The sequence below is a fragment of the Colletes latitarsis genome, chromosome 1 (genome assembly GCF_051014445.1).
Source record: "Colletes latitarsis isolate SP2378_abdomen chromosome 1, iyColLati1, whole genome shotgun sequence".
NCBI classification, from domain to species: domain Eukaryota; kingdom Metazoa; phylum Arthropoda; class Insecta; order Hymenoptera; family Colletidae; genus Colletes; species Colletes latitarsis.
In genome coordinates this window covers 47,228,485-47,247,540 of record NC_135134.1, presented here as the reverse complement: position 1 = coordinate 47,247,540, position 19,056 = coordinate 47,228,485, and the positions used below count along the sequence as shown (strand labels likewise).

The 19,056-nt window shown below is 42.5% G+C and overlaps 2 protein-coding genes across 2 annotated transcripts; one reads left to right on the top strand and one right to left on the bottom strand.

The window, feature by feature from the left end:
* Nucleotides 1–1,161: 1,161 nt before the first annotated feature.
* On the top strand, nucleotides 1,162–14,457 carry LOC143351722 (uncharacterized). The gene is made up of 3 exons (XM_076783554.1): nucleotides 1,162–1,382; nucleotides 10,626–11,868; nucleotides 12,438–14,457. The coding sequence occupies exons 2-3, from the start codon at nucleotides 10,650–10,652 to the stop codon at nucleotides 12,602–12,604; spliced, it is 1,386 nt and encodes a 461-aa protein (XP_076639669.1). The 5' UTR covers nucleotides 1,162–1,382; nucleotides 10,626–10,649; the 3' UTR covers nucleotides 12,605–14,457.
* LOC143351736 (uncharacterized) lies at nucleotides 13,496–18,970 on the bottom strand. Its single transcript, XM_076783578.1, has 5 exons — nucleotides 17,893–18,970; nucleotides 17,791–17,842; nucleotides 16,507–16,890; nucleotides 15,505–15,755; nucleotides 13,496–13,574 (listed from the first exon to the last, which is right to left on the bottom strand). Exons 3-4 carry the CDS (start codon nucleotides 16,708–16,710, stop codon nucleotides 15,534–15,536), a joined length of 426 nt encoding a protein of 141 aa, XP_076639693.1. The 5' UTR covers nucleotides 16,711–16,890; nucleotides 17,791–17,842; nucleotides 17,893–18,970; the 3' UTR covers nucleotides 13,496–13,574; nucleotides 15,505–15,533.
* Nucleotides 18,971–19,056: the final 86 nt, after the last annotated feature.

The window sequence follows — 19,056 nt, the reverse complement described above, 5'->3', positions numbered from 1 at the left end:
GACAGTAATTTGGTAATTAGAATAATGTGATTGTAAGGTGATTTGAAACTGAAGAGCTTCAAAAACAAAGGTTACCGATGTTTCATAATAAACGTTCAAAACCATGTCCCTCGACAGTGATGTATCGTCTAAGTCGACCCTAGAGTGCCGCTATTACTCCAAAAACGATTGAAAGAGCAACATCGTCGTTGGTCGTTTTGGACGATTCATCGCCGCCGAGGGACATCGTTTTGAACAATAGTTAAGAAATATCGGTCACCTTCGTATCTACATTATCATAACAGGTGCACGAACATCACTTCTCTCTCTTCGACGCATCGCAGTCAGTTTTGTCACAAGCATAAATGAGATTGTAAATAAGGTACACTTCGCCCGGTATCGTCAAGAATTCCTAGTCGCGTTCGCGTCCGCGTCCGCGATTCCCCGACCCTCCTTCGACTTAATTCCACCGAGGCCGCCTTTCGTCCAAAGATAAACTCGTAAAGGCATGCACGTTTCAATTCCGACGTGCATTAAAGATCGATATTCCGGTCGTGAACGGGAGCAGATTCTTCCCCGGCAGTGTAAACATACCCCCGATACGTCTGTACACCGAAGCGACACGAAGACATCCACCAGCGGCAAGGGTGACAGGGAGAGGGTGGGACAGGGGGTTGGAAGCCGAACGAAGAGTAGGAAGAGAAAGAGATTCCCTTTTGCCTATATCTGTTTTCCACGTTTTTTCATCCCCGTGGCAGGGGCACGGTTGTAGTCCTCTTCCTCGTTTCTCTCTCCCCTCCCCTCCCTCCTTTTTTTTAGTGCCGCCCTCTTCCTCTCCATCTCGTTCTTTATTCCTCCTCCGTCGGACGGCGTCCTTCTCCGCGCGATCGCCGCGTCCCCTTCTTTCCCATCGTTGCCTCGAAATGTGGCATTCAACAGGGCTTCCACGGTGCTTGCGGTGGCGCGGAATCCGCGCCGGTTTGCCGCGACGCGGGGTGCATCGGGGAAATGATGCGCAGATTGGCCGGATCATCTCAAAAACCACCACCCTCTGCCTCCAGCCCTCCTCCTACCGCCCGTGCTCGTCCCCCGCTGGTTCTCTCGCACGCTCGCCCACGCGTACGCCGCGTCTCTGTCGTTCCCTCGCACTCTCGTCGTCGACGGTCGCCAGGGATGGAATACAACCCCCACTTTCAGCACCGCCGCCGAACAACCACCCTGCCACCGCTGTGCCTGCCACGGTGCCCGACGACGAGTGACTGAGTCCTCCGATTATTATCTCATTTGCTGGCACGAGCAGCACGCGACGCTGGTGTCGCCTCCCAGGATCCGTAGATCGCCGTCTCTGGATCACCGTCGAGGAAACGGACACCCCCGCGAACTACCTGTCGCCGCGCGTGCAGGTGAGTCGCTAACCGATTTCTTTCTTCGTACACGCTTTGGGCCGATTCACCGCTATACATATTCATCCACTTGTTTTTTTCTACTTCGCGCGAGGGAAGTGATCGGATCGTACACGACGTGAGTTGCGAAACCGTCAACGCGCCCGTAGATTGCACGATAAACCGGTGTTTGGGAAATGGTGTTACGTAGTATCGCCTCGAGGTGCTTGTTAGTTAACATTCCGATGGCCGTGTGAAGTTTTGCAGCGCGAAACCGTGGACCGTCGTCGAGGATTTCGCTATTTGCATTGGGATTTTGTGCGATCGATCGAACAGATAGTTTGTTGTTTGATCTCTGTAATATTTTAGTACAGCTTTTCATCGTGAACTGTCCAATGATAATGGACCTATCGTCTCTGTATACAAAAATTTTCTTCGTTGAAAATCATCATTGGCATAGAAAAATAATAGAAAAATTAATTGATACGAGTAGAATCGAGAAAATCGCTTCTGGGACGAGCAACGTGCCCCGGCACAGCCATCGGAATGTTAAGAGTTCAATTCACGAGTCACTAAAGGGAGACTTCACGCGGAGTTTAAGCGTGCACGTGAAGATGCACGAATCGTTTCACGCACCGGGTTCGAACGTCGATGAACAGCGTAGTCACAATGAATTTTTGGTGAAATCGTTGAAATTTTTCGTACGTACGGGACGCAAACAAAAATTAAAAAATTTGACTACTAAATGGATGTAAACACGTGTTAAAAATGAACAAAAACAATGTGCGCTGATGATTTAAAAGTGTCGCGATGAACGTCGTGCAAATAAAAAATTATTTCTTCGTACACGACGAAATTTCACAGAAATTTGGTAAAATGTATTAATTTAGTGTCGTTTCGTGTTCGTTTGGGCGTAACAATATTTATACGAACAAGCTAATTCGCTAACGTAGTAATTGCGGAGGAACATCAAAGTTCAGTTGGCAAAGTAAATAGGAAGAATGAAGTTCAATACAGAGGATCAATTCAAAATTAGCACGCAATACGAGCGTGCGGGGGTATATCGCGTGTTTAGTAATAATTCATCACGCAATCCTAGATTGGTCCTGCACGGTCCTTTGAATCGCGTGTTTTCCGCCACGCGACAATACTGATTACGAGTTCATCGTATTTCGGTTTCGATAAATAAATCCGATGAAACGTTAACGGGAGCAGAATGAACGCAAAAATATTTGTTATTCGGCACTGAATACTAAAACATTCTGTTTGAATATAATAAAAGTATTATTATCGACATATCAAAAATATTATTCCGACCGTAAAACATTTCATTTATTAATATCGTGTGCAATTTAACAAACGCGGGTTCCCTGGTTGGTTGTAATTTCGAAAAAAATTTTAATCGTCAATGGATTAAGAAAGTTTCGCGGAACTGAAAATCATAATAATTTAATGCAGTGTACATATACGGGGAAGAAGAGTTCGAAAAAAGACGTACGATTCATAATACTCGCGGAGTCTCCAACGTTTTGCAGACCGTACAAAAAACGTGCTACTTATAATTCTCCAATTTTATACATGCATATTCGGTATTAATAGATAATTTGACGTCGCTAATAGAACTGAAATGGGAACCACCAAATCGATTGCGTTTATTATTATCAATAATAGAATGCCCACCTTTAAGTAGGTCAACTAGTGCACACTGCAGAACTATCTAAATCGATAATAATTTATTATCAAACATTATTAAACATCAAATCGTTTCTCAATATTATGTCCAATTATGACTACCGTCGAATTCCATGCTGTGTACCAAATTTCGTAATAAAAATTTCGAGGTAATTCTAAGTACCGTATAAACATTGCATTCGCCTGTCAATAATCGTTTCGTTTCTTCTTCGAATTAATCGGCTTTGCTTTACGTCCGCAGCCTTTTGTATTCAACGAACGCAGTGTAATTTCTGCGCTCGCGAAAGCATTAAAATCACTCGCCTCTTGCTTAAACTATAACGTTACCGCGCATTACCTTAAATACTAACGAAAGCTTCTTATCGTCGCGTCGTTATTTGTTGCATACACGCCGGTCGTTCCTCCTGTATCGCTGTTTTCGTCGGTTGCGCACTTTTACGGGCAAAGACTGTTCGAATTACGCAGAGAGTTCAACCGTAAAAAAAACCGGGTTTCGCTGCGACTGACATTTTTTTTTCTCTCCCACTCTCTCTCTCTGTCTATGTAAAGCGAGATCGTTTTGCGTCGGGAGAAGGTTCCCCGCAATAAAAATGTTTATGTGGACGGTAAAGGGATCGCAGTTACTTGAAAGGAAAATGAGAACGTATGTCGCGCGACGTAAAGACGAACGAGTTGAATATCTATCGAGATTAGGGAATTGATTCGTTTTTTTTTTGGAACATTCTTTCAAAATGTTAAATTCGTCGTTAAATGCATCGTTATTCTACGTAGTTCTTTGTTACGTTTCGCTGAATGTTCGTTATCGTATCTCGTATCGGGGTGTGATTATTATAAAAAGTACCCTAAAGTGAAATTGGTCTCGAATCTTGTAAAATTTCTTATCGTATGAAACGAGGTTTTAGAATCTGGAACGAGCTGTAGTTCTTTTTCCAACGAAGACATAAAAGATCCCACAAAGGAGACTGTCTACCGACGATACAATTTTTTGCTTTGGTGCAACTATGTGAATCAGAGTGAAGAAAAATAAGTGTGAAATATTTTTCGATGTTGCAAACACCTTGTTCTCAAAAAGGTATTGAGATATTTCAGAAAATAATCTGTTTAGAAAATATTTCAATTTTGATATTCTAAAGTGGTAATAACAATGCCTATTAGTTTATTTACTATTAATTCGAGATCTTACCACTTTACAATATTGAGATTAAAGTATCTTTCAAACTAATGATTTCTCGGCACAAATATTTTTCCGTAGGAAATAGTAGGCTACGGACAAGATGAAATCGCCGACTAAAAATTGTTACGCGTACTATTATCGTACTTTTTGTGGCGTAGCGTGGCAGGGGAGGGGTGGTTTAAGAGAAGGGGTGCAAAGGACAGACATCGTAACGGTAAACGATCAGGATATCCAAAGAGGAGAGGCCAAAAGACAAAGATAAACGAGAACTTAAGATGCGCAAAGGAGGGAAATGTTTCCATAAAAAGGGTTGGAGGACGGGGTTGGTCGGGATGAAATAGGAGGCGAAAGACAAACGTACGCCGTGAAACGATGGGCACGAAAAGAGCGAGAGAGAATGCGGGGAGAAACGAAGAGAGGGAGGCAGCAATGCAAATATTCGCGGCGACAGAGATTGAAACAATCCGCCAATTAGAATCGTCGACGTGAACGGGATTATGCAGATTCACGGTGGGTGCGCGGACGGACCAGGAACGGACTGGCAGCTGCCGCACCGCTCGCTTAATTCAATCCGCCGAGTTGTCTTATGAATCGTAAACTGGCCTCCCTCCCGTCGCGTGAAACTGAAACTACGTCGCGCGGAGACGACGTTCTTCTCGTCGTCGTCGTCGTCGTCGAGCGACGGTGCCACCATCCGCCGCGAATCCGCCTCAAACGGAACGATAATGCGACTCGTAAAATTCCAACTCCAGGACAGAGCGAGACTCGTCGTTTTATTATTACCTTTCAACAGACTTCGCCGAGAGAAATGTCCTCGGCGACGGATACCATGAAGAACCAATACACGCGAGGGACTCCATCGAGCTGTTCCACGTCGATTTTCTTGTCCTCTTATCTGCAAAAAAGAAACTATTTCAGCAGAATATTCAACTTGCAATTGAATAGCTAAGGAATCGAGACCTGATGTTTCTATATTTGGAAACAGTTCGAGTTTGACAACGAAATTAGGGAACGATGCTTGACCACTTTGACGCACTGCCTGTTTTTGATTTCCACCCCCTTTCATGACCTTTTGTTTACAATGGCGAACGTATCGTATAGGAACATCTTGAAGACATCTCAGAAGATTTGTTTTGAGATTCAAAGTTATATCAAATATTCTGTGTCTTATAGTGACGCTAACATGTTGACGTTTTGCCATTTGCTTCAAGTTAGGATAAAAACGATTTTTGGTATCCTCGTATCTTATAAAATAAGTATATTATCGATACTAAAAATGACGACCTAGTTGAAAAGGGGAGCCTTGGAAGTCGAGAGGGTTAAAAGGGGTGGAAAGGATCGTTTCGTGGTGGCATTGTTCCTTATTTACCCGTAAATTAAGTCAAACAGGTGATGCATAATATTATGCAATCACAATGACACGATTATGGACAGTTTCAATTATAGGGACTTTTACATAACAATATACCGCAATTTGCATGATGGTCGCACGATATTTCGGAGGTGATAAATGTTATATTATAGAAACAATTGTTTAAGGAAAATCATTTCTTCTAGATCATGTGATTTTTCGCAAATTCTAGTCCTTTTGATGTATCATCAAATTATTCGGTTGACTTATTAAATATATTCTATTTTTATATAATTGAAAACGCGCTACGATAAATAAGATTACTACCAATACAGGGTAATCCGTGGTGGATGGCTTTCGAACCGAATGGTAATAGTGAACGTGTTAATGTAGTGTATATCAATCTCACTCTAGCAATCGGAAGTTGGAACATGCATAGAATTATCTATACATCTATGGCAGTATACATATACAGTGTCTCGATTGATTACGCTTATGTTGTCTTGTTTCATCGCGCACCCGTTATATTCGAAATTCTAGTCCTCGTTTTCCTTTTCCTCCCGGAAATACGATCACTCTTCCTTTGTTTCGTCCATTACGCCTGTCAATGAATCCGGCTAGCTCAATATGACGCAAAGATAGATCCTGTATCTCTGTTTGCTCGATGTATAAAATTTCTCATACAGATACACCGTATTTACGTAACATAGTACGCCACAATTCTGAGTTTCGAGAGAATTCTATCTCATAAACTGCACTCTACTATTTCAGCCTTTAACCTTTTTTTCTTTCAACGAACCGACACCAGTCCGTCTCCGAAAAAGAGTAAAAATAACCGAACAGACGAACCTCGTTACTTAATATTGCATAAACTACTGCACCCTGCAATATGGATACTCTAGACGAGAAAGTGAATCGAAAATATACAACAAAATATTTTCATACAATGCTTGATATTCGAGGAAATTGTAAACTTATTAACGCGTCTGACCATTACTCGTTATTTCTACTTACACTGGAGATATTAAACACCCAATGCAAGTAGAAATAACGAGTGACGGTCAGACACGTTGGACAAGTCCAGCGTTACCAGACGAATCATTGTATATTTTCGATTTATTTTCTCATATCTCTCGTAATTATGGTTTATTAACTTACGAAAAAAACGCCCTGCAGCAGCTAGTACTACATTTTCCAGGTTACCCTATAAAAAGAAAAATGAGATTCGATGAGCGATTTCGAAAGAAAAAAAAAAAATTCATCGCGCGGAGGTTGAGGCTCGACTATAAAGGGGAGGATCGAGAGGAGGAAAAAGTGTTTATTAGAATTTAAAAAAGACACTTAAATGGAATATCGCAGGGGCGGGCAGCAAAAATGTGTTACCGTTGACTTTTGAGAGGGGGAAAGCTCAGACTGGGAATAAATTGTTTCGTCGCGTGGAATCCGAAGTAAATGTCCGCGAACTTTTTCGCGATGGCTTCTTTATCGTCGCTGGTAATAGAATAAAGGAACCGACGCGATGGAAATTCGCACTTTTTGCATAATTGACGTATTCTCAGCCGCGCGATGCTGAATTATTTTACTCGGGGTAATGCGATTTAAATACGGGGGACTGAGAGAAGATGCTGTAACGTTTCCACAAAGCTACGAAGGGAGCGGGGGCGGTTGGATGTAAATTCCGCCGCGGTTTCTTCGCCACTTTCTTACCCCGTGAACTTCTGCAACGCAGAAAAAAAAGAACCGAGAAGAAACGAATAGAATCGAACAAAATGCTCGCAACGAACTCGAGGATTAATGTTCTAGAAATTTAACCCTTTGCTGTTCGAAACATTTTTTATATTTCGCTACAACAGTTACACGTGCAATTTAGCTATTTCTTTTCGTACCCTGAGGCTCGTCTGTGCTTCCTTGTTGCACTAATTGATACGAATATCAATTTAAAAATCATTTAAAATATAATACAATGCGCAACCCGAGCTTTCTTTCTCGTGTTTAACGTACGGAATGGGGACGAGTGGTAAAACCGGGCAGAGAATAATTCTGCATGTAAAACTAAGTTGAAAAGGATGAATAACATTTTTTCGTTCGGACCTTCGTTTTTGAAATATAATTGAATTTGAAAATTTTTCGGGTACGCGTACGTTTGAGCACGCTTTGGCTGGCGCGTCTGATCATTGATCTATTATTCTACTTGCACTGAAGTCCAAGTCGTACACTGTTCTGAAACAAATGTTATTATATTATTCTACTTATTTTTACATGCTACATGTTTCTCTTCTGTTTCCTAACAGTTTGTCAGATGTTTGAATCGAATCATGTTACGGGAAGATGGATGCAATACTAGTCAGAAAATTCTATGTCAAATCGCAAAGGGTTAAGACCTCTTGGTTGGACCGACGGCTCGAGTTCCTGGTAAAATAGCGCAGCGTTGAATTTCATGAGGCGGCGGAGCTTTAAAATTTCCTGTTTGGAAAGAAGTCCACGGTGTAAGTAATGGAAACGCGTCGCTATTGTCTTCCGGCGGAGCCATCACGGGGGAGAAAAAAATCGTTTCTCGTCCCTCGGGATTCTGCAGAAAGAGTTCCGTGTAGCCGTGAGCCTTTCGCGAAGCTTTTGTATCCCTTTCTCGTTACAGCGGCGATAAAAAAATCTGTCGGGTATTAAACACTGTCAATAATGTTCAACTAAACGCGAAACTAAGAAAGAATCGTCGTTTTCGCCAATCAAAGGTAACGAAACATCTTTGCACAAGCTGCACTTTTTTAATTTCCAATTGAAAGATAATTGATGCTTTTTATCTTAAATTTCCTTACGTTTTAAATCCCTCGATGCAATATACGTATCGTATAATCGTATAAAGTATCGAATTCTTTCTTAATAATACGTTTAACGTTGCAAGTCTTCGCAACGTAATGGATCACTTTCGTCGAAATTATGTCGGTGCTAATTAAGTACGTTCAATTTTCAGTCGGGTAATTACTGTTCGTTCTCTTCCGTTAGATTCTTCAATTTCCGTTGGAGAAGCTATCTTCATCTTCTAAAATGCCCGCTGGTGCCTTAGTCTTCCATTCGTGCTCCCAATTAATTTTCAGCTTAATGAAAGATTACTGCCGTAGTCTCTTTTGCAAGGAATACGGTAACTTTCATTTTCAAGTGGTAACTATTACACGGAATTCAAGTGTAGGAATCATTCGTCGCATCCGCCATTTATGTTTATGAAATGCAAACCAATTGGTCTCGATGATCCTGATTTCATTATTTCTCGGTTGTCGAAAGATTTCTCGTTTGTTATTGCTGGTCCGCACGATACTGGTTTGAAATTTGTTTAACACACTTCGAAACGTATCTACCAATTTTACCGCGGAACGAAAAGAGATAGACCGTACAGAGAAATGGAAATGCGTCGGCGAGACGGTTTCAGAAAATTTATTTCCCCCGCGCGTAAGTTTCCCGAGGCTCTGTTTATCCAACCACGCGCTATAAAACGGCCGTGTAATGAGCGAAGAATATTCATCGACGCGGACGCGCGAAGAGCGTTAAATAATACGGGCCGAGAGATAGACGACCGTCAAAGAAATCAAAGTATTTTCAACGTGTCGATGCTCGCGAGGCGATAGAGACAGTCGGAATTACGGACGGAACGCGACGCGAACACCGACGGCGGGTTCGTATTTATCACGAAGAGTAAAACTGACAGCAGTCCATTTCCTGTTCGTCCTGCCTGTCTGGTTGAACATAATATCTCCTGACGAAACAACGTGGACGCCGTTTGTTTCGGAAACAATGGACCGAAACAATACCCAATCCCTCCTCGGTGCTCGGCCACGGATACAGACCACCATTCTGATTTCCACGCCCTGTTACTCTCTTCAGTCTTTCTATCGCGGGGAGATCTTTCCAGGACTCCGGAGACTTCGGGCTCGCGAGGAAAAAGTTTCTCGTCGCGACGCTGCGTCGCGCTTATTAAGGCAAATCCACCAATAACTGACCAGAGCAAATAATATCCCGATACGTGGTCCTCGATTCAAATATTAATTATTATTAAGCATACGCTCGCGCGCGAAAGCATTCAAACGTTGTCCATTTTTTTAGAACAAACCTACCTGTTGAAATTCCCATTTGTTTTGCATGTAATGAATGCAAAAATAATATTTATAATATACTGTCCTAGTGTTTTAAGCTGGTCGATTATCGGCACATTTACCTTACGTGAATATCCGGTTGTTACTGTTCAGCGATACACGCACTGAGATTGATACTCCCCGTTCGAAATTATTCAATAGCGTTCAATAAACGGCGTATCGGACCCTAGAAATCTACCAATACCGTACAACGGTTTTGTAAACTAAACTCAAACGTTGCTGGCGAATCGAGCGACCTCCGAAGGTATATCGCGACCGAATTCGACACGATTCAAAGAAATTATAACTGCATTAATCACCAGCAACTGTCGGATCTTGGGAACATTCCCTCTAATTACTATTTGTTCTCGCAGCGATTGTTCATACAGCCGTGGTACGAAGTTTAATTGAAATACCTAAGACCGTGGATTCTCATTAACGATTTCTCAGGGATTCCTCGAGGATTCCTTGCAAGACATCCGAGCGAAACCGAACGTGCACTTGACAGAAATTAGTAATCCTTAATGGATGATGCGATGCAAGCCTGGTATTACTCCAGCTCCCATCCCGGTTCTCCTTGCCGGCGGTAGGCGTCGTCTGCCTCGTCTTAGACTTAACACTGGCGGATATTCAATTAATTTCACCAGACAATAGTAGCTCGCTTCCACTCCGTCGATTTGTACATACCCTGCTCCGTGTTTTCCGTTCTCGATTATTATAGAGAACCTGGGCGTCCCGTGCTCTGCTGCCATCCATCCCAACGGGTCCATAGATATTTTGCAATCCTATAACAGAACAGTCCAACTTAAATGCATTTCTCCGACGATCGGAATATCAGAATCTTATCAACATCGTACCGTTTATAACAGAACCTTCCCGCGGACCTAACGACGAGCTTCTTTCTAACGGTTTTCCAATTTCTTCAGTTACCATCCTCGAAAACGAGCAACATGACGACGACCACGGGCGACCCGTCGACGCTGAAGAGTCCAGCGTCGCTCTCCGGCGGCGACTTGGTCTCCCGTCTGTTGGCGGCGACTCCGCCGTATTTGTACAACGTCCCGTTGACGCCTCACAGCTTCTTCTTCAGCGAGATGCTACGGTCGTTCGTGCAAGCGAAGACGGAAGCGTCGTCGACGGGGACGACGACCAGCGCGCCAAGACGTCGCAAGAGGAGCTGGCGGGACGCGCGGGATCGTCCGTTGGAACTGACCACGAAAGAGAGACACCACCATCATCATCATCATCATCAACAGCAGGAGAAGTACTTTCACTCGCAGCAGCAGCATCAGCAACAGCAACAGCAACAACAACAACAACAAACGGAAACGCGGCTGGAGAATAGGGGCAAACAGAACGACGGCTACGATACCGAGAGCAAAGTGGGGAACTTCGAGCAGAAACCGAGCTTCGGCGGCGACATACTGAAACCTGTGGACGAGAACAAGCCGGATTTCAGTAAACAGAGCAGAAATTACTTCGACGAGCGACCGCGTCAATTCGAGCAAGCGCAGCCGCCGGAGAACATCTTCTCCAGCGAGTTGCAAAAGGTGAAACCGGAAGAGACGCATTCTGGCGAGCGCAAGAATTGCAGCTACAACGACAGAAGCCCCTACGACGAGCGCACGAAGGCCGCGATCGGGGGCCAGGAGCTGCCTCCGCTGACCGACCAGAAGAAGCTAGACTTCTCCAGGAACTTTCTTCCCGGTCTTCCAGGTAGGGGTTGCGACATGCTGCAAGGCGTAAAGGGATTCGGTCTGCCCGGAAACGTGACGAACTCGGAGTTCCTTCCTAGCCCGCTTTGGTACCCGCCGTACCCGATGCCCCAATCCTATCCCGGCATCGACCCCCTCCACTTCTTCATCGACCTTCGCGTGTCGGGGCACATATGGGACCGGAAGCTCAGCGAGAGGCAGCTACCGTTCAAAGGCAAGCACTGTTCGGCGTTCAGCGTGCCGCAATCGAAGGAATACAACAGTAACAGGCCGTTGAATCTGACTAGGGACGAAGCTAGCACGTCCAAGGGCATGGAGGAGAACTCGCACGGCACCAATTACATCCTCAGACACCTGACCAGGACGTACAGGAACATAAACCAGGCGCAGAATGTTTCGAGAAGCGAAACGTCGACGACAGAGAGCGAGGAGAGTCCGAAGGATGTTGATAACGGTGAGTGTCCATCTTCCCTTACTGTATTCTATTCGCCAATGGACCACTGGAATGGAGAATTCGATATTAGACAATGTAACCAGAACACATGTGGGCATTGTCGGCTCTCGACAACCCTCAAACAGATATCATACCCAACTTCTCTCGTATAAAAGAATTTTTCTAATATGGTAACCCAGCAATCAACAAATTCGCATGCGTTTGCTCATTGAAAGTACCATCGATAGAAAGATGATCCAGTAATGCGGTCTACAACAATGCCACGTCATGCATTTACAGCTCCATGAGCGCTAGCGAACTACTCGTGGAAGCCATTTCGAATTTTCAGTGGATCAATAGTACATATAACGCGTAAATTACACATGGTTCGTAAAAATTAATTCGTCGGTGGAATGAACATCGCGAATAAATCTTTTCGGTTTCGATTTAACTGTAATAATGCCCGTTGACAAAAAATTGTGCGACTACACGTTTATTCTTTGTTGAAACGAATGACAATGTATATTCTCAGTCTGCAAACTGTAAGTTTTCGAAAAGTTACTAATCGATCTGTAATTTTCGTTGCACAGCAAGCGAAAGATTTCCGAAACCGGAAAACACCGCTACCACGTCCACGAACCAGGAAGAAGGAAGGAAGGATCTTCGAGCACTGATTGGCCTGGAGTTGGTCGTCGACTACGTGAAAGAACCGAAGAGGGATCCTACGAACGAGCAGACTTCGCAAGTAACCGAATAACTCGTGAAAATCGAACGATTCTCTCCCGTTCTCACTTGTATAAATAGGTGTAGCTACGACTTCACTCGACCACGTCATTCGCGATAATATAGGAAGCTCTGAACGTTATCGTATCGTTATCAAAACGATCGAATCTGCTATTCCGTTTTATAATATACGACATCGACGAATGATAATAGTCAAAGAAAATTGTCTACCTTTGCTGTTTTCGAAGATGTTCTTCGATTCACCTTGTTCGATCTTCTTTCCTCCTTACGTTCATCGTATTGAACGCATTTTCGGAGTTTATGGTCGTGTCAACGAAAGAAACGACTTGGCTGTTGGAAGATGTTTCGGAAGAAATTCTCGCCCACCTTACTCCCATCGTCTTGGAAACTTGTAACAAAGCACAGTATTGCCTCTCTAATTGATCACCAGAACGAATACGATTCCGATCAGTTATCGAGGGTAGAAACGATCTTTCTCCAGGAACCGATCGTTTTTATTCCAAACATTTTAGTTTAGATTCTGAGCATCACGAACACTCATAAATACGAATTAAACTTTTTTGATACAGTGACTTATCTTATGCGTTTTAAACAGCAGTGGCCTAATTTGTCCATTCCAAATAAGAGATTGAAGAGATGAAAACGCAGTTTCCATATTTCTGCAAACATTTTCATTTGTATCTTGTGCCTTTCAATTGAACGAAGAAAAGAAGACGCGAATTAGCAGTGAAATATCTGTATTCGAAAATTATATTAGACGTATGCAAAAGTTTCCATCGTTTTTATAGATTTCTTTATTAATATGTTATATTAATCAAAGTATTTTTTATAGTTTTTATTAATCTCTATAAGAATACGTACCATTATACATACACGAGTAAAAATAAACGTAATCATAATAGGTGAAATTACTGCTAAGAATTACTGCTCCAAAATCGCCCGTCGTAGGTAGAATTGTTGCTCCAACCGTGTCCCTCGGCGACCTGAAAAAAATATAATAGTATAAAATAATTAATATGTAATATTTTATTTCAATAATTGTTTCCCCAAAAATTTCGCTTTTGCACTTTCCTTTAACGTTTATGACTATATCTTCTTCAGTATCCAAGAATAATTTCTTTCGTCGACATTACCATAAACAAATTGCAACTTTTATCGGTGCTATCTTACGCACCAGCCAATATGAATATGCTACTCTAATTGAGTTACATTGAAATCACCGACAATGCTTTCGTCAACGCTAATTTCCCCAACATTTTATTCTTTGATCAATGAAGGCTTTGAAATTGACTTTGTTGAAACGGCATTTTGGCGCGTGCGCCCTTTTTCCATGCAACGATATTGAAATAAAATTTTGCCCATCTCTAATCTCCAATAGTACAAATTATTTTCATTTGACCGTATCTATCCATTCGTAACGATTGCTCTTTTCTCCTAATGCCTGCATTATAAGATACAACGTCGATGATTTCAACGTAACTCGTTCCGATCTAACAAACCGGACGATTCTTTGAGGATCTTGTTCGAGCCGCGATCAATCTGCATGGAACTTACGACTTTTTGATATTACTGTTTAGTATCGCACTTTCGAGACACCGAATTCTTTGGTTCAGCAACCTGTATCGTTCTAACTTTCTATCGTTCCCTTACAGACTTTTCCTATCGTTACATTCGAGACTCGATTCAAAGGGTCACCTTTTAGCAAGGAGACGGAGGATCTTAGAGATCCACTTCCGGGAGCAAAGAGGCTCCGCTCCGAATTCGACTGTATGTGATATGCGCTGTACATATTATAGTAGCGTTCTATTGTAACTATATGTACTAATAGAAAGTATTCGACGTGTATATTAAACGTAATAAAAGTAATGCGACTCAACTATATCAGAGAATTCACTATCCTTTCCATGACGAACAGAGGTTGATATAACTCGTTGGAACTAGTCTAACATTTTAATTTTTGAATTAATCCTTTACAATAAGCACCAGATCTATTTTTCGTAATTCTCATTTTCTTCTGCATCTTTTCAACGGATCGCTGCCGATCGAGACGCGTAGATTCGTCCGCGACAGCCGTGACAAATATTTTTCCGAGCGCTCTGTGTACACGGACTCGAAATCTGCATTCGTGGAACGAAGGGTCCGGCAGCTCGGCGCACTCGAACTCTCGAAAGGGTGAAAAACATAGAACAGAGGGGTGGAGCAACCGGCTTCCTCACCTTTCTCAATGCGCCGGGCTCGTTATAATCAAAAGCACCCTCGAAAGAACGCACACGCAAAAGGAGCGTCGCGCATTCAGACCACGGATACGGTCACGCTACCACGTCAGTCTCTCGTCGTTATTTGACATTAATAAACTTCTGTGACGGGTCTCTCGCGGATCCTCCGCTGATCGAGATTCGATTCCTCGGATTGGTCTCTCTTTGACGGAACATCGACAGAGCACAATTAAGGGGAACACGAGACCACCGATACGCGTGTGCGAGCGGATTGACAAGAGATACGTGGCTTTTAGAGACGAGGGCAAATCTGTCGGGAGATATCGATCTCCCCGACCGACTCGTTTGCAAAGGCTGAATGTAAAACTTCGACGGCGTGTTTGCGCGCGGTTAGATCGATGAAGCGTGTTCCAAACGGAGAATCCATCCGAATCGTTCCGCAAATATTAGCACTGGTTTACGAGACAATTAAGACATTAAAAGGGACAGCTCGCAAAAGTGTCGTATCTCTGGCGAGACGAGACGTTCGCACGATACCGGTTTTTCATTAATTTAACGGTAAAAAAATTTTCCTTGGGTAGTCGAAACGTGAACACGGAACCTCTGAACGTGTTTTTCCGTAAAAAAAAAAAAATCCGTTTCCTTACGGGTGGACAAAGTAGTAGAAATCGTTCGAAGGCGTGTCTCATGCACTCACCCCTTGTTACGCGCTTTCGACGAATTCGGTTAAACGTTGTCGTGATTAGCAATAACGCGAAGCTCCAAGATCACTTCGCCCTTGTTGTTCCCATCGATTTTCACCGTTTTGCGGCTTTGTTCGGGAACAACGATGACATCGTCCGTCCCGGCTCTTCTAACAGGTGCCTCGACTAATTTGTACCGTGCGATCGGTAACTCCTCTTTGTTCGCCTCGATGAACGGCTTTTCCGGCGCGGCGAACGCGTACACCTGATTCGGGACAGTAATGCGATATTTATGATATTATGCGTTGTAATTAACGTCGATCAGATGCTATTATTTATTTGTGGAACATTTTGCGATAAATTTCACCGACCGGATCGCTTTTTATGGTCGTTTAATTAAAGCGGTCATCGTTAACGGGCGGTTTTACCGATCAGCATTGGGAAAGAGATTCTACGAAAATGTACGAAACTTTCTATGATAATTTAACAATTGTGTTCGACCAAATGCAAACGTACGAGGGTCGTTCGATAGGTCCTTAGAAAATCTCAGACCTGGCGCTCGTAGCATCGAAAATGATTTGTTTTTAGTAAACAATATGACTCGCTAGACAATTGTCAAAGTTTCAGTTTTTATCTATCATATGTCGATCGAAGCAAGGAACTTCCTCTTGCATCAAGACAATGCACGAATTAAAGTTCGAATTATTACACCATCCACCGTATTTACCGACTTCTTTTTATTTCCAAACTTTAAAAAATGACTCGGCGGACAACGGTTCACGTCGAACGAGGGTCACCGCCCAAATAGATGCCTATTTTGAGGACCTTCCGAAATCTTGCTTTTTAGATGACTTAAAAAAGTTGGAGAAACGCTTGGAAATGCGTATAAAGCTAAAAGGAGATTATGTTGAAACATAAAAAAAGAATCTACCTAAAATAATTTGTTTTTCTGTCTTTTTCCAAGAACTTATTGAACGATCCTCGTATCGAAAAATAAAATGGAGGTATCAGCTCACCTTTTTAACAGGGCGTATCACGTTATCAACTTCGTCCGAATCCCCGGCATAGAAGCTCAGATCTAGATCGCGCGAAGATTGTTCGTTCGAAACGGGGTAAGTCGAGCCGTATCGATTTTCATCCGCGTTCTGCAAGTAGTAAATCCGTCCATTGACGTAAACTACGAGGATCGCTACGAACGCTAGAACACCTTGGGTCCTCATTGTTTCGCTTGCGCGGAAATATGGACGAGTTAGGGAACTGTGGCCGACTGAGACCGACGTCCGATCGTCGGCGAAAATAACGAAATAAAACTTTCCACGTGGCAGCTGTCGTCGAGCCAGTTAATCCGTTGTAAGGCGATTACAGAACGTTCCACGGGAATGATTAATTAAGAGAGCAACCTGTCAGTGACAAAACAAATGACGATTTTACTGGCTCGTTACGAAAATAAAATCTAAGGTATGAGAGACTAATGTATACAGGGTGTTCGGCCAACTCTGGGAACAACTTTAATAGAAGATTCTAGCTGCCAAAATAAGACGAAAATCAAGAATACCAATTTGTTGATGGAGGTTTCGTTAAGAAGTTATTAACGTTTAAAGTACCGCACGTACGGAATTTTTTTCTCGAAAATGCGTAGGATTTCGGGGGTATGTGTAATGACCAAAAATGATTGTAATTAACCCTTCTAGCTAGAAATAATTTTTTTAAAACAATTTGAAATATTTCTTTTTCGCCGAAATATTTGGGCACCTACTCGAATTTTTTTCTCGAAAATGCGCAGAATTTCGAGGGTATGACTATTAATAAAAAATGATTGTGATTGACCCCTGGAACTAAAAATAATTTTTTTAGAATGATTTGAAATTTTTGTTTTTCGCTGAAAATATTTGGGCATCTACTCGAATTTTTTTCTCGAAAATGCGTAGGATTTCGGGGGTATGTGTAATGACCAAAAATGATTGTAATTAACCCTGCTAGCTAGAAATAATTTTTTTAGAATGATTTGAAATATTTCTTTTTCGCCGAAATATTTGGGCACCTTCTCGAATTTTTTTCTCGAAAATGCGCAGAATTTCGAGGGTATGTGTACTCACCAAAAATGATTGTAATTGATCTCCACAACCAAAAATAATTTTTTTAGAATGATTTGAAATTTTCTAATTTAATATTGTTAATAACTTTTTAACGAAGCCTCACTCAAGAAACTGATATTCTTGATTTTCGTCCTATTTTGGCCTCTAGAATCTCCCATTAAAATTTTTCCCAGGGGTGGCCGAACATCCTGCATAAAGACATACCAATGTGTTTAGCCCGCCAAAAATGGTTCAGTTTTCTTCGTTGAGTTCGTTCCTAACCTACAAAACAATGTACTTTTTCTTAATTGGAACGATGTATCTCACATTTATAACGTACAATTTTGAACGTAGTGTAATCTTGTTTGCACATTTTGGATACTGTGACGAAGTCTGTCGTAAGAAATGGATCGCGGATTTCCAGACTCGTACGTCGCGGTTCGACGATATCGATAGATCCTGATCTATTGTTCGCGTTCGTGCTCGGTTCCGCGTTAAAGACAGAAAACATGGTTTCCGCTCATAAAGGGGTGAAAGTGGAATGAGCGGATGCATGCGCATTATTGGGACGCGGCGAGAGATTAAAAACGACTTTTTCCAAAGGATCGGTTCCATTGACTGGGGTGCATTGCGGCAGGTCTTGAATAATGCATGAAATTTGTTCCCCGGAATCGAATCGCTTCTCGTCACCGGCGGCACGAGGACAAGAGAGCGGGCATAAATCTAAATAATTTCAACCCTCGAATTTTTATTATTCCTATGACTACCGTCGGCCTCCGCGCTGAATATGCATGCGTCGCTTTCCACACTTCGCTCGAGTGTTCCACCTTTGTGTAACTACTCGTTGCGACCGGTTGGATTTGACGGTAGTGGGAGGGGATGAATGCCACCTGGTGGCTTGCACTTTGCACTTGCCACCGCTGTGGCTCGTAATCATCAAGACGTTCGTTAATCTTATTTCAAAATTCACGTCATCGAACGATCCTCTAACATCTCTGTGTCTCGTGTAACAGTGAAAGATTTTTACTTCTCTCTAATTCATGGCATAACACACTCTCTAACGAAGATTCTTTTCCTTCTCCTCGGATTAGCAGAACGGCTGAAATCGTATCATCCACGAGGACACTTTTCGGTAAACGTACTTTCTTCGATGATCTGTAACCCGTACAATTTTCATTATTTTTACTTGGAAAAAGAATATTGCCTATACTAAAAACACAAGTAAATATATCTACGAGATTCCAATACAAAGCAATCTAAAAAAATTACAAAGATGGCGTAGGAATTGTATGTCTAGACCGAAATACTAAACGAATTCTTTCTGGATTTATAATGTTATTCAATAGAATCGATAACGGTATCGGTTATACCAGTTATAAGAACAATTTTAATGTATTTCACCGCTCTATATATCACACCTGAAAGGAGAATCTAATATCAAAAATTTGCTAGGAGTCAGTCATTACACGCTTGGGGAATATCGATAAATCA